The sequence below is a fragment of the Salminus brasiliensis genome, chromosome 17 (assembly GCF_030463535.1).
Source record: "Salminus brasiliensis chromosome 17, fSalBra1.hap2, whole genome shotgun sequence".
In the NCBI taxonomy this organism is placed as follows: domain Eukaryota; kingdom Metazoa; phylum Chordata; class Actinopteri; order Characiformes; family Bryconidae; genus Salminus; species Salminus brasiliensis.
Window position 1 is genome coordinate 24194193 of NC_132894.1, and position 16254 is coordinate 24210446.

The window sequence follows — 16254 nt, forward strand, 5'->3', positions numbered from 1 at the left end:
ACCTGTACATACTGTAACAGAACTGGATATTGACACATTCTAAAAGGCACAGTGCATCAGGTGAATCACAGTTCAACACAGCCTTATGCAGGAATGCTGATTGGTAAATTGGTAAAAAAGTGTTGGTGAAATTTCCCTGTGGAGTATCATGTAACATAATACCAGTAGATCTCGTGAACCCTGACACGAAGTTAGAGCAGACAACGTGCTTGTGATGTATAACAAGACAAAACTGCATCCCATAGGCAATTCAAAGTCAAGGTGAGAAACCCTGAAACCAAACACTTTACAGATTAGAGTTTCAGAAGAAGAAATTAACTTTATCCTAATTAATTAAGGATTTACTGCCAAGATGCTACCAGGAACCCAGAACTGTACAGATTAGAGTTTCAGGAGGTGGACCAGCAGAGAAAATCCAATTCTAGGCCACCACTTCACCAGCATGAAAAGTAAGTCAGCGGGCAGCATTCTGATTTCGTTATTAGGCCATTAATTGTTTAACTGGTAGGCCTAGGCTAAGCTACTTTTAAGGCCTGGAAACATGTTACAATGAAAAATGAAAATGCTACAATCACACTTTTTTAAGATGACATTTTGTTAATTGCCAGTGTAATGCCTGTGCAGCTGTGTGTATGTTTATCAAAGACACCAATAATTCTGCCCCTGACTACATTCTATATTCTATATTCTATATATATATATACACAGTGGGGAAAAAAGTATTTAGTCAGTCACCAATTGTGCAAGTTCTCCCACTTAAAAAGATGAGAGAGCCCTGTAATTGACATCATAGGTAGACCTCAACTATGAGAGACAAAATGAGAAAAACAATTCTGAAAATCACATTGTCTGATTTGAGGCTACCGTCAGTTATACACTATACCGCCAGGGACTCAGATCTTGCAGTGCCAGACGTGTTCCCCTGCTTAAGCCAGTACATATTCGGGCGTGTCTGAAGTTTACTAGAGAGCATTTGGATGTTCCGTAAGAGTATTGGGAGAATGTCTTATAACCATAAGACATTCTCCCAATACTCTTCCGGAACATCCAAATGCTCTCTAGTAAACCAAAGTAGAACTGTTTGGTGGAGAGTGAATGCTGAGTTGCATCCAAAGAACACCATACCAACTGTGGAGCATGGGGGTGGCAACATCATGCTTTGGGGCTGTTTCTCTGCAAAGGGACTAGGACGACTGGTCCGTGTACATGAAATAATGAATGGGGACATGTATTGTGAGATTTTAAGTGCAAACCTCCTTCCATCAGCAAGGGCATTGAAGATGAAACATGGCTGAGTCTTTTAGCATGACAATGATCCCAAGCACACTGCCAGGGCAACAAAGGAGTGGCTTTGTAAGAAGCATTTCATGGTCCTGGAGTGGCCTAGCCAGTCTCCAGATCTCAACCCCATAGAATACCTTTAGAGGGAGTTGAAAGTCTGTGTTGCCCGTCGACAGCCCCAAAACATCACTGCTCTAGAGGAGATCTGCATGGAGGAATGGGCCAACATACCAGCAACGGTGTGTGCCAACCTTGTGCAGACTTACAGAAAACGTTTGACCTCTGTGATTGCCAACAAGAATATAAAACAAAGTATTGAGATGAACTTTTGTTATTGACCAAATACTTATTTTCCACCATTATTTGCAAATAAATTCTTTAAAAATCAGACAATGTGATTTTCTGATTTTTGTTTTCTCATTTTGTCTCTCATAGTTGAAGTCTACCTATGATGTCAATTACAGGGCTCTCTCATCTTTTTAAGTGGGAGAACTTGCACAATTGGTGACTGACTAAATACTCCCCCCCCCCACTGTGTATATATATATATATATATATATATATATGTATATATATATGTGTGTGTGTGTGTGTGTGTGTTTTGTTAGTGTGTTTTATAGAATTAAAAGAGGACAACAATAATAACCACAATAATAATGTCTAGTATTTTTAATATATCTTTGTCACAGGACCCATTCCACTTTAGAAACAAATACACATTTGCACACACAGAATTAAGACTAGTAAATGTCATTTTTGATTTAACACAATTCGTCAGTAATTAGGCCCTGTTATGCATCCATATCATATTTTGGCCACTCTTGTTTCGACTGGGCTGGGCACCATGCTGTTTGGAGTGTCCGGCAGTTGCAAGGACAGAGAGATGACGTCACTGCCCGAAGAGTTTTCTAAAGAACCTGACTCCGAGAAGGAGACCTGCAGGTAAGAGAGTCCCCTCTAAATCAACTTTACATACATTGTTTTCTAAAGGACATACAGCATAAATATAATTTTAGGAAGAACCAATGATGATATAAAACACATATTAAATAGGAAAACCGTTTCAAAATAATGCAACAGTGTAAAATCTGAACGTTGCATTTAAACAAGCTATATTTGTGCGTGTGTGTATATGTGTGTGTCGTATATGCCGAAGATTTTTTTTTACTCGCCAGTTGCTGAAAGGTGGGCTGCTCCAGATCACTGTACAGTACGAATTCACTTAGAGCTTTCCAGGGCGTGTAATTCTGCATCTCTATCGCATGACGCACCAATGAGGGGTTATGCCCGATCGGACTGACCGCAACCAGCGCAGTGGCCGCCAGAGCTTGAAGATTCTAAACCACAAAAAACATTCAAATAAGACCACTAAGCTCTAGAACATGTGCACTTTTAGTGAAAAGAAAACTAAATTGATAACATTTTCTTGCTTGATTATTTATTCTTATTGTAAATCAACAAAACTGATTGGAAATCAGTTATGGTTTAAAAAACCAACTAACCTCACTTAAAGTAAGTAAACAAAATAAACTCGGCAAAATAATGTCAAATGTGTTCGCCTTTCGATCAAGAGCGAAATGTTTTGCAAGACACTTTGTTTCACAAATCATCTTCGATAGTTCTACCCTATATCCGCACCAAAATCAAACCAAATACACACAGTTCACTTCCTCTCAGTATATAATGTGTGAGGTCGCTCACTTAGCATCAGGGGCACAGCTTTAAAACTCGCTGTAAAGCGCTTGCGTTTTGGTCTGAAGCTTACAGCAGTATCTTCGTGCTGCTGCTGCAGCTGCTTCATCAGGATGGATCTCTTCTTGTCCTTGCATCGCTTGTTTTGGAACCAGACGCGGATAACTCGCGGACTCAAGCCGGTCATCTCCACCAGCTGCTCCTTCATCAGCGCGTCTGGCCGCGGGTTTGCGTTATAGCAGGTTCGCAGGGTGTGTAGCTGCTTTTCATTGAGTACTGTGCGCACGCGAGTGGTCTTCTCCGAAGATTTGATCGCGTGACTTCGGTGTTGCACCTGCCGAACCGACACTGGCACAGCTGAGGAAAAAGATAAACTATTGAGGCTAATAGCCTTGATTCAGTAATGTCTTAGTAATTACACTGCTTTATTATCAACACCAAGATCAATAATAAAAGAAGTACCATTGCTGTTTTTTGTTGTTAATAAATAACTAATGTATTAAAAATGTTCTTGTAGTTCACAAAGTGGTTTTACATTATCTGTTGTATTAGTACAAACTTATTTAATATGTTGTCTGCATCATCATTTTTTGTAAAATGCAGTTTTCATAGTTTCAAAGGTTTCGAGCAAGTTAATTAGTTAATTAAGTTAATTAATTTAGTTAATTAAGTTTGAATTAATTCAAACTTAATTAACTAAATGTCTACAGCTACATCCTTTATATGGTATTGACGCAAATACTAATTACAACCCTTCATATTCAAAACACTGTGCGTCAACTAAAATACCCATATATATTATGTTCTATTTATAATCAAGGTGGTACAGTGATGCTGACCTGCCATGTGAAATGCTCTGCTGTGTCCGGGTCTGAACATGTTGTCGGGCCCGTGGTCTCCTCTGCACAGCAACGCCTCCTTACGCACCGTGAACTCTTCACCCGGCAGGAGCAGGCGGCCGCACGTGGAGCAGCGGAAACACTTGATGTGGTAAATATTGTTCCCAGTCCTCATAACCAGATCACTGCTACTGAAACCCAACCCACATTTGGCACATTTTATTCCGAACAGTCTGTAAGAGAGAATACATATATGTGTTAAATATGTGCAAAACCACGTACTGACTGTACTGGAAAATTGGTTCATAATTTGAACGTGTCAAGTGGATGCACATGAATGAAATATATTACAATAATCACTGTATTTTAGTTTACTTTTTGTTTGCCAACAATCTAGTATCCACTAGATTGTTGGCAAACAAAAAAGTAAACTAAAATACAGTGATTATTGTAATAATTATTGATAACATTTAAATCGTGATTAACACAGAATTATTCGCCACTGTCGCCCTTTGCTTGCTTTAGGTTTTCTGAGTTTGTTTCTTTTTTGTCTTATTTTACGAATTCCCGTCGAGCTGCCTTGCGTCATCGTGTTGTAAAATGCGCAATACAAATAAAAACTTGACGTGGCTAGAAGTATGTAAATTCACAGCACAGATTTAGTGCATTTACATGTTTAAATGTGCAACAAAAACATTTCGAAGACCAAATTTGTCAAGAGTGCAATTATCAATATTATCTGAGTGGGCGGGTACAGACGGGTTTCGTTTGTCGTATGTAATTATACGTATGCAGCAGGTGGTATAATTATTGTTTTATAAAATCAAATTTAATTATGTCATACATTCCTCTCCTGTCAAATAGAGTATAGTCAGCATATATGGTCATTATTACCTCAACAGTAAATGCAATTGCAGTGTCTATATATTTTATAAAAGAAGTAAACCTGTTTTTAGTGCAGGCCTAAACTTCAGCTTTAAAATTTGATAAAAAAAAAAACTACCTTACATAATCTCTCTTGCAGTACGTTTTACCCTCGCGCACAAAACACGTGCACGTCTCGTCCAAGTACTGGCTGCACTCAACGCATTTCAGGCAGGCCGCGTGCCACTTCAGATCAGGGGAGACCCGTAGGATGAACGGATCGTGGATCTGATTTCCGCAGCCGACGCACATGGCCAACCCAGACATCTCTGTGCACGAAAACACAAACACGCACACGCCATCACTAAGAACAGAGAACAATTCAATTTAAATAAGTCCACAGCAAGTGAAACATTCCCAAAAACAACATTCTGCGTGTTTTCGCATATTTCACTTACTTTTGAAATGATCTTCCATGGTATCCAGAAAAGGGGAGCTGAGTATTATATCCACTATGTAGAACAGCTGATATGAACGCGTACAGAACCTGACAGGGCGCCCCTGGCTTTCTGACAACTGGATAGAGAGGGTCCAACCTTTTTCACCACCTGTATTCCCTCCCTCCCGCGCCACTATTTGGCAGTTATTTTTACTCACAAACTCGTGCCAAGCTCTATTCTAATTCCAAAGGATCTAGTCAAGTCTACGACTGGCTAGAGCAGTCGCTCCTACCACTAGCCAATCCAAGCGGGGAAGGCGGACTTTTCGGAACACGAAAGGAGGCAAACTAATCTTTCCCGCTCAATATATGACGTCACGCTTTAAAACCAGGCAACAGAAATCCTTAAAGACTGATGAGATGATGCGCGCTGGGCACGATAAGGAGTACGTGTATTGTGTTTCTTTTTTATATTTAGTAAATCAACCGCACATCGTTTTCAACGCATCAAACACCGATGAAAGTTGTTCCTTAAAGTACGAAACTTGCGCAGCAACATTGTAGAAAATATCAGCACGTTTTTGAACGTACTAATTTCAATTTATTAAAAACAGCTACAACATGTTTAACTACAAAGTGTGTGCGTGAGAGAAAGTGAGAGTGACTGTGCGTGTGTGTGTGTGTGTGTGTGTGTAAGACAGAGAAAGACATAGATAGATAGATAGATGGAGATAGAGAGCGAGAGAGAGAGAGCGAGAGAGAGAAAGTTTACTGATAGAAAAAAAACAGGCTAATCTTTTAAGGACCAACAAATGATGATACTGATTTTATAGGGTATATTATTATTATGGATAGAATGACTTTTTCTCTCATTCTCTGTCTCTCAATATTGATTTTGTATCGCCACACACACACCCAGAGCGGTGGGCAGCCAACTCCAGCGCCCGGGGAGCAGAGAGGGTAAAGGGCCTTGCTCAAGGACCCAACAGTGGCAACTTGCCGAGCCCGGGAATCGAACCCACAACCCTGTTATCGATATCCCGGCGCTCTAACCGCTGAGCCACCACTGCCCCACTGCCCCAGGTCGATTGACAGTAATGTTGTACTTCTTCCACTTCCAAATAATTGCACCAAAAGTTGTCACCTTCTCATCCAGCTTCTTACTTATGGTTTTGTAGCCCATTCCAGCCTTGTGTAGGTCAACAATTTGACCCTGACATCTTTAGACAGCTCTTTAGTCTTGCCCATAGTGGAGATGTTGGAGTGTCACTGAGTCTCTTGGCAGATGGCCTTTTGCACAGGTGACTATTTGGGACAGGTGTCTCTCATGCAGGTAATGACTTCACTGGGATTAGGGTGTGTCAGTGATCTGTGGGAGCCAACATTAGTCATGGTTTTTAGAGGATCAAATACTTAGTTCCCTTAATGAAATGCAAATTATTTTGTATTTAAATATTATTTCATTTTCTAGATTTTCTTTTTGATATTCCATCTCTCACATCTTTCATAAAAATCATAGACTGTTTAATTATTTGTCAGAGTACAAACTTTCAAAATCATTGGGGGATCAACTTTCCTCAACTGTATCTATACACACAATACTAATAATTAAACTGAATGAAAAAGAGCTGCGGTAATTACTATTAGGTAATTACAGTGAGGGAGGTGTTACCCACTGTTTCTCAGGAATTCCCAGAATTATCTCAAATTTTTCCAATTCCAGAAGTATTTAGTAGTTTGGGATAAGCTGTTTAAACCTGATGATAAAATGATCTTGTACTGTGCTGAATTTTGGCCATTGGAAGAGGAAGTGCAGTTCTATAACCAGGCTGTGGTCACTGAGCCGGTACTTGGTCAGAATCCCTCTCTGCTTTGGATCTCTGATGGTCAGGAGATACTGTACTTTGTTTTTATCTCTCTCTCTTTCTTAATCAAAGGCAAATGTAACAGTTGCACAAAAGCTGTGACAGGACTTGTTTTCCTGTTTGATAGATTCTAATTTCATTTCTGATTACCAAATCATTCATATATATATGGAAATATTTACTTTTTGCAAGACTGCAGAAACTTCAGAGATGCAGAACCACAACCTGGTCTGAAAGAGCAAGAGAAAGCCATGACAATGAATGCATTTCAACACAAGTGACTTTACCATGTACCAGATGTAACTCACAAGCAAAGCTCTAACAGAATTCTAATTTAATTTAAAAGACAAGATGATCATTTCAGTTTTCAAAAATAACAGTGCTCTCTGTTCGCAGAAATTCCTGCAAGGGCATGCATCTCACCATTCTGCAGATAAAATTACATCCCCTTTTCTGTGTATTTTGGCTGGCAACAACAGCAGCTGAATTAAAGGTGTAACATAAAAGGTAAAGGAAAAATATTTAAGAATTACAACATGTGAATATTCTATTACAGTTTCTCAATTGCTTTGGTGCATTTCTTTGATCAGAATGAAAATTCTCATAACTGTTAATTTAAACTCCACAAGATGCAGTATTTTGTGCACATCATAGTAGCATAGTAGCATAGTAATTCCTTCCAATAAATTGCAAATGCTTTTGGACATGCATACAATTCTCTGCAGTTTTAAACATTATCATTTGCTTGGCATGTCAGTCAAACTGAACTATACTTGTGAATGCTGAACATTCCCTATTAAACTATTAGTTCTTATTTAATTGCTTGAATCATTACATACAAAAATGTTGAACTAGTTGTCAAAATCAGTCAAAGCAAATCTTATGCATTTATTTTTATTTTTTTCCTGAAAATGTCTCCCAAATTTCTCTTAGGTGAACCTCAGCTTTCACTGATGAGTGTTTGCAGCATTAGTTGTATCATTATAAGCCACTTCTCCACGGTCACTCAGAGCTGAATCCCATGAACCCTCAATTGGCAAGCATATACACTGCTCAAACAAATCCAACTTTGATGTATTGTCCTTAAAACAAGTCAAAATGAGGCTCAGTATTGTGTGTGGCCTCCATGTGCCTGTATGACCTCCCTACAACACCTGGGCATGCTCCTGATGAGGATCTCCTCCCAGACCTGGACTAAAGCATCCGCCAACTCCTGGACAGTCTGTGGTGCAACGTGATGTTGGTGGATAGAGCGAGACATGATGTCCCAGATGTACTCAATCAGATTCAGGTCTGGGGAACAGGCGGGCCAGTCCAAAGCTTCAATGCCTTCATCTTGTAAGAACTGCTGACACACTCCAGCCACATGAGGTCTAGCATTGTCCTGCATTAGGAGGAACCCAGGGCCAACCGCACCAGCACCCTTGGTCTCACAAGGGGTCTGAGGATCTCATCTCGGTACCTAATGGCAGTCAGGCTACCTCTGGCGAGCACATGGAGGGCTGCCATGGAGCTCGTCAAATTAACAAACAATCAAGAAAATACCCTACGATCAACCATAGACAAAGTAGCACCGTTTAAAAGTAAAATGACAAGGAAAAAAAGGCTCGCACCGTGGTACAGTGATCAAACTCGTACCTGAAAACAAACAGTGCGGAAACTAGAGCGTAAATGGAGGACAACCAAACTAGAGGTGTTCCACTCTGCGTGGAAGGACAGCCTTAGTCAATATAGAAAGGCACTCATTAAAGCTTGATCAGCATATTTGGCCTCACTGATCGAGAAAAACAAAAACAATCCCAGAGTTCTTTTTAGTGTGATCTCTAAACTTACTAAAAGCCAGGCAGATACTCAAACCCAGATCCCAACATCTTTAACTAGTCATGTTTTTATGAACTATTTTAATAATAAAATAGAAAATATTAGACAACAAATCCAACCCTGCTTATTAAATCAAACATGGCCGTCACCTGATGTAGCTGTTTTAGAACATAACTTAGTTGTAGAACAAAGGCTGGAAGCCTTCTACCAACTAGAAAAAATTATTTCCTCATCAAATTGTGCAACCTGTCCACTCGACCCAATTCCCTCTAAATTGCTAAAAGAAATACTCCCAATCATAATCAGACCTCTTTTAACAATAGTAAACTCATCCTTTAGCCTCAGGCATGTACCCCAAACCCTTAAAATAGCAGTCATAAAGCCTTTAATCAAGAAACCAAACCTTCACCCCAGTGTATTGTCTAATTACAGACCCATCTCCAACTTAACATTCGTATCCAAGATATTAGAAAAAGCTGTGGCCCAACAACTCTGCTTATACCTGAGTAAGAATGACATGTATGACAAAGTCCAGTCTGGATTTAGACCCAATCACAGCACAGAGACAGCCCTAGTGAAGATTACAAATGATCTCCTTCTTGCCTCTATGTATCTTTATTAGCCCTACTAGACCTTAGTGCAGCCTTTGATACAATAGATCATATTATATTACTAGAAAGATTAGAGAAAATGGTTGGAATCACAGGAACAGCCCTATCGTGGTTTAAATCATATCTAACGAGACGCTATCAGTTCGTAAAGATCTTTAAATTACATAGAAGTAAGATATGGAGTTCCTAAAGGCTTGTTTTAGGACTGCTACTATTTACATTATACATGTTACCACTGGGCTCAGTTATAAGCAGACATGATGTTAAATTCTATTTTTATGCAGATGACACACAGCTCTATATATCAGCTAACCCTGATGATAAATTTTGATTACAGAAAATGGAGGACTGTGTAAAGGATATAAAACTCTGGATGTCACATAACTTCCTTCTCCTCAACAGTGACAAAACCGAGGTTCTCCTTTTAGGTCCAAAAGACACTAGAAATAAACTATCCGACTTAATGTTAGACTTGGCTGATGCTTCCATTATTCCTAGTTTAGCAGCTAAAAATCTTGGCGTCATATTTGACTCAGATTTATCATTTGAGCAGCATATAGCCAATATTAGTAGGACAGCCTTTATGCAGCTTAGGAACATTGCCAAACTAAGAAACTCCTTATCTCTATCAGCACTTCATTGGCTCCCAGTTAAATCCCGTATTGATCACAAAATTCTTCTATTAACATATAAAACCCTACATGGCCTCGCTCCTGAGTACCTGTGGGATCTTATTACATATTACGAACCATCAAGACTACTTAGATCTCAGGGTGCTGGCCTCTTACTCGTTCCCAAAATTCAGAAAACCTCATCAGGGGGAAGAGCCTTTTCTTATAAAGCCCCCCAACTCTGGAATAACCTTCCAGATAATGTTCGGGACTCAGACACAGTTTCAATCTTTAAATCCAAGCTGAAAACTCATCTGTTTAGCTTAGTTTAGCTTTTGGTAATTAATGTTTTTTAGATAAAGGTTGCAGGTCCTGGGGTTCGCGGACCCAGGGAATTGAAGTACACTGAGATGCTGGAGCTGTCGTCTTGCTGCTTACACGCGATCACTCAGGTTTGTTGACGGTGGAGCAGATAAATGCAGGCGTTTTCAGGGTGCTCCCGTGTCCGTGTTATCTTCTGGCTCTCTCCTTTTAATTAGGCTGTTATAGTCAGACCTGCCGAAGTCGTCAGACACAATTTGATACTGCCCAACATTCTCTGCTCTCCATAAAATTCCTCTCTGAATTAACCCTCTCTTTTTACCTTCTCTGAGTAAATGGCCTCCCAGCCTGACCTGCTGGAAGATTGCCCGCTAAGGTCCCCTCTACCTTCGTCAAACCAGCTGCCACCTACCGGTCCAACCAGCAGCCCCCCCGACCCACCACCAAGACCCATAGAAGACCAGCGGCTCACACGCCTACCACTGCTTAGTGACCATGTTAAAACCATTTTTAACTATCTGTTGTATCTGGTTTGGTAATTTTTATCATTAATGTTTAATTAGTTCTGACCAGAGGAGGATAGGTCCCCCTTGTGAGTCTTGGTTCCTCCCAAGGTTTCTTCCTCCAGCTCTGAGGGAGTTTTTCCTTGCCACTGTCGGCGTTGGCTTGCTCACTGGGGGTCTTTGATTCATCATGTCTTACGTTATTTCTTCTTTCTTCTTTGTCTCTGTCTTTTATTAATCACTATTTATGTAAAGCTGCTTTGTGACGACAACAGTTGTAAAATGCGCTATACAAATAAACCTGACTTGACTTGACTTGACTCCTGTTTCTCCTTGCACAAAGGCGGAGGTCGCGGTCCTGCTGCTGCTGCCCTCCTAAGGCTTCCTCCACATCTCCTGGTAGCACCTCCAGCCTCTGGACACTACGCTGACAGACAGCAAACCTTCTTGCCACAGCTCGCATTAATGTGCCATCCTGGATGAGCTGCACTACCTGAGCCACTTGTGTGGGTTGTAGAGTCCGTCTCATGCTACCACAGATTTACTGTATTGTAGTGTAAAGTAGTGTTACAGTAAAAATATTTACAGTATGGTACCTTACTGCAGGATTTTACAAGTGGGAAGCACTGTTAACTAAAGTAATAAGGTTATATCTCATGTTACTGTACATTACTGTAATTTTACTCTGCACCACATAGGATTGCAAAAAAACCTTGCAGAAGTGGACGAGGGCCTTTTTTACTCTGCAACAAGAGGAAGCCATTTGTGCAATGATGATTGCCAACAATGCCCTAAGGTCAAGAGAGATACACTGTCATAGGGGACCAAAATATCTTTGGGAATATTGAATCTGTTTCAATCGCTCAGTGCCCAGGAGAAATGAAATTAATGCATTTGTGTTCTTTGCTTACTCTAATGTACAGTGCTGTAAACTGGTTACTTAAATGGCAGTTTATACTATACAATATGTAGTCCAAACTGCATTAGGTTACACATGAAAAGGTGTTAGTTTATAAAAAAAATAGTTTTTTTCCCCTCTTTCTCTCTCTCCTGATAAAGCATGTTCTGGAGCTAAAGTCACCATAATATGACTTTTTTTGCATAGGAAAACACTTAGAGTGAACTGTTACAATAAAAACATGACAAAGCCATTTGACTATGGTGTCTAGACTTTTTTATTTTGATGACAGACTTTTATTGACATGAATACTTATCAAGTAGGCATCGCCGTTTGTAGTGTTTTGAGAAATACACTTACAGTTGTGCAAATGTTAATAGTATGTGAGAAATGCACCAAAGCGACTAAGAAAAACTATAATAAAGGATCACCAATATCTGAATTCTTTCCCTTAAGAGAAAAGAGGAGAGCAACAGTACATAGTAAAAAGTTTGTGATGAATGAGAAACGTTCTCCTGACAGACTGTTAAAAGTGCCATGATATAGAACAATTACAGAAAATTATGAGATGCAACGATGAGCTAATCAGATGAAATGATGCAGATACAAAAGAGTTAATCCATATGTGTCACAATAATTTGATTTGATTTAAAATTCAGAACTAAGAGACAATAGCCACTGACTGATTTTGAACAAAACGTAACTGTCTATGAGACATTTAAGATGAGAGATTAAAAGGAAATCTCATTTAGAATATTGCTTTGCTTACCAAAAGGAGAGCAACATAAACACCACCAATTGCAGTGTTTGTTCAAATCATTTGGGAAAATAAACATGAAAATAACCATATGAAAAAAAAGCACAGTTTATTTTGCTACCATGCCTTCAGTGAGAGGAGACTGTAACATAGAAAGGAGATCTAAGAAGGAAGTTAAACATCATATATCTGCTTACTTGTGCACATGCTTATAGCAATTTACCAGTGCATTAAAGTGGATGACTGCAGCACAGGAAAAAGCACAGAGCAGGTGAAAAAGATTGTCAATAGTCCTTCACTGACTTTGTTAGAATCTTTGTTAGATGAAGGATGACTGTTAAACCCAGTCGGTCTAGAAGTGTCTTAAATATGAAAGGAGAAACAATACTGTCTGTTTAGGTAGATGTTAAAAGTGCAGCACTGAGTGATAAAGAGCAGATTGAAGGGTTGAAGACAAATGTAGCAAAACTGAAACTGTAAACTCAAAATTGTGGTGTCTTGCCTTTAAGTGTAGTTTAAGTGTGTGTGTATGTAGTCCGCTGGGAACAGTGCTGGTTGTGGAGTCTGACGTCAGCAGGAAGGAAGGACCTGCGATACCGCTCCTTCCCACACTTGGGGTAAAGCAGCCGGTCACTAAAGAAGCTGCCCAGTGCTGCCAGAGTCTCATGCATAGGGTGGGAGCTGTTCTCCAGCATGGATGCCAGCTTGGCTGTCATCCTCCTGTCTCCCACCACCTGCACTGATCTAAGAAGCATCCCAGGACAGAGCCGGCCCTCTTTATGAGTTTGTTCAGTCTCTTCTTGTCTGCCGTCAAGATGCTACTGCCCCAGCAGACCACTCCATAAAAGACGGCAGATGCCACACTGTTGAAGAAAGTCCTCCCTGCACTCCAAAGGACCTCAATCTCCTCAGTAGGTAGAGTCTGCTCTGGCCTTTCTTGTAGAGTGCATCAGTGTTAACTGACCAGTCCAGTTTGTTGTTCAGATGAACACCCAGGTATTTATAAGAGTCCACACTCTCAATGTTCATACCCTGGATGTTCACTGATGGAGGGGGGTGTCTGCACCTGCGGAAATCCACCACCAGTTCTTTGGTCTTTCCTGCATTTATCTGAAGGTGGTTCTGCAGACACCAGTCCACAAAGTCCAGGATCAGTTCTCTGTACTCGCTGTCCTCCTAATTAGTTATGAGGCTGACGATCGCAGAGTCATCTGAGAACTTCTGGAGGAGACAGGTCGGTGAGCTGTACATGAAGTCAGCAGTGTACAGGGTGAAGAGGATTGGTGCCAAGACCGTTCCTTGAGGGGCTCCTGTGCTGCTGACCACCATATCAGAGACACAATCCCGTGCACTCACATACTGTGGTCTGTTGGTGAGGTAGTCCAGTATCCAGTTCGACAGGTGACTGTGCACTCCACAATTTCCCAGCTTGTCCTTTAGGAGCCCTGGCTGCATGGTGTTAAAAGCACTGGAGAAATCAAAGAAAGTGATCCTCACAGTGCTGCCGGGCTTCTCCAGGTGAGAAAGAGCTCTGTGTAGAAAGTGTGTGTAGAGTTAAGTGAACAAAGTGAGTTCTTTCTACCAGTGACCAAATTAAGTGAACAGTTAAAATTAATGTTGAACAGGAGAGATTAGAGTGACTCATAAGTCATAGTCATGCTAAAATAGAAATAAACCATACAGCAGTGACGGAGCCTACCTTCAAAGAGAGACTAACCCAGGAAATCTTCACAAGAGAGAAAGTTTACCACCAAAACAACTTCAATTCTTGGCTTCTCAGAGGGAAAGTAAATTAATCATGCTGGAATACACAAGTTAGAGCTACACAAACCAAACTGAAGGGTGAGTGCTCTGACCTAGACTTGGGTGATATGGCGGATGCCAGAGAAGGGCTGAAGACAAAAGTGAAAGAGATGTATGAAAACATATGATCATCACAATCGTAAATGCATGAGATAAATTTGTACAGTTATGAAATCATGCATGTGCTGTGGAGAAAGCCACTCCATCCACAACTGCCACAGGTTTGCCAACAAAGAAGAGAAGTTTCATATTCAACAGTAACCTGTTTTGCATGTCTTAGGAAAGGATACAATTCAAAGGAAGGCTAGGAAAAAAAAAAAAAAAAAAATGCTACTCATAGCATATGTGTCATGATCCACTGGGTCAGACAATGAGGGAGAACACTCGCAGGGGATGGACCAAGGCAAGAGAGTTTATTAACTCAAACAGGGCAGAAAACAAGGAAAAAGCAGCAACAGACTAACAGGGTTAACGATAAACAAAAGCCAAACGCGACAAACAATACTGGGCAAAACAAAAGAGCACACCTGTGGCTGGTGAGGGACGAGGGCTAGGCTAGCATGCCTGGGCTGAGCCAGAACGATACAGAAAACCTAAACCTACAGGCAGTGCCCGGGGAAAACCGTGAAACAGAGAGACAGCGCGGGTCAGGCGCTTTTGAGACTTACTGGACCTCCGGAGCTGAGAGATCCGCTGCCGAACCCAAACAACAGAATCGATACAATGACCGGGCTAGCTTACCAGAACACAGGCGATAACTAGAGCGCACACCAGAGCTGACTTCCTTGACGAGAGCTTCACAACCGAAGCGAGGAGAGTTTAGCGCACTCCCATGAACAAGCCCCTGATACTCCTTACGGTGCTCTATGACCGAAGGTGAGCAGGCAGTAGCGGTTCGGCAGCCACACTTGAGTCCCTAGACCGAGGAGGTTTAGCTGACATTAGCAGAGGCCGTTGAAGAGCCCAACGGAAGAATGCCAGCACTACGAGACACCAGATGCAACCCAGTGTTGACCTGAGATAACCAGCGCTACCAAGAGTTGACAGAAGTTAATAGAAGTTAACTAAAGTCAATTCTCGGCCCTGGCTGCTTGCGCTAGCCCTCCTTAAATGCTCCAGCCCACAGGTGTAACACATCAACAGAACGTGAAGTCAAACACAGGAAAGCAAGAACAAAACATGACTGTCAACATAAAAGTCATTTTCAACATTGGAGTCCATGACATGACCGTGATAGGGAGTTCTTGATCGCCTGTGAGCCGCGGCCCGAGACTGCCCCTGGGGCAGGCGCGGCGGCGCGGGCGTGACAATATGTAAGAAATATCATGTGACACCACTGCATGAAGACTATCCTTCTGCTGCTTTCCTGAAACGGAGACCATAGATATTAGATATTATTATTAGATACACAGGGTAGGAACACCTTTGTGGACATAGTAGACTTTGTAGTATGTGAGAAGGTGGGGCAGATTTAGAGCCAGTCAAATGAAAGCTTACCTATGATGAGAAAAGATTCCATTGTTAGAGGGTTTTCCTTATCATGCTTTATGAACTTGTCACCTGACTGTACCACAGATTTTATTCCAATTGAACATTCTCACACTCCTACCCCTGTATCTGTCAAAGGATACCAATACAGGGGTAGGAATGTTCTCACATTCCTACCCTTGTATTGGTATACTTTGACAGATACACTGGGTTTTATTCAGTTGAAATAAAATCTCTGGTACAGTCACTTTGAGTCAAACGAGTGAACAATCTACACTGGATAAATGGTTGACAAACAGAAGGCAAACACACCAAGCGTTGTAGATTCAGTTGTGGGCATCTGATTTTGTGTGTAACAGCTTGTATATGAATTGTATATGAAGCTTGTAAACAGTTGTCTCTAAGTGAAATAATGTAGTGGTAAAGCAATAAGGCTGCTAGATCATCCCTAGAAAGCAAAA

At 41.0% G+C, this 16254-nt stretch overlaps 1 protein-coding gene and 1 long non-coding RNA gene across 2 annotated transcripts; both read right to left on the bottom strand.

The window, feature by feature from the left end:
* Positions 1-2085: 2085 nt before the first annotated feature.
* On the bottom strand, positions 2086-5674 carry LOC140538545 (insulin gene enhancer protein isl-2b-like). The gene is made up of 7 exons (XM_072661142.1): positions 5656-5674; positions 5135-5308; positions 4816-5005; positions 3813-4045; positions 3047-3330; positions 2454-2618; positions 2086-2217 (listed from the first exon to the last, which is right to left on the bottom strand). The coding sequence occupies exons 1-7, from the start codon at positions 5672-5674 to the stop codon at positions 2086-2088; spliced, it is 1197 nt and encodes a 398-aa protein (XP_072517243.1).
* A 6330-nt stretch (positions 5675-12004) lies between these two features.
* On the bottom strand, positions 12005-15417 carry LOC140538024 (uncharacterized). The gene is made up of 2 exons (XR_011977698.1): positions 14202-15417; positions 12005-14033 (listed from the first exon to the last, which is right to left on the bottom strand). It is a non-coding gene; the product is annotated as an uncharacterized lncRNA (long non-coding RNA).
* Between the last annotated feature and the right edge of the window lie 837 nt (positions 15418-16254).

Coding starts and splice junctions, on each gene's coding strand:
- LOC140538545 (XM_072661142.1), bottom strand. Junction 5,006..5,134: donor CATGGAAGATCATTTCAAAA/GTAAGTGAAATA, acceptor TTTCGTGCACAG/AGATGTCTGGGTTGGCCATG. Junction 2,218..2,453: donor AGCCCACCTTTCAGCAACTG/GCGAGTAAAAAA, acceptor TCTTACCTGCAG/GTCTCCTTCTCGGAGTCAGG.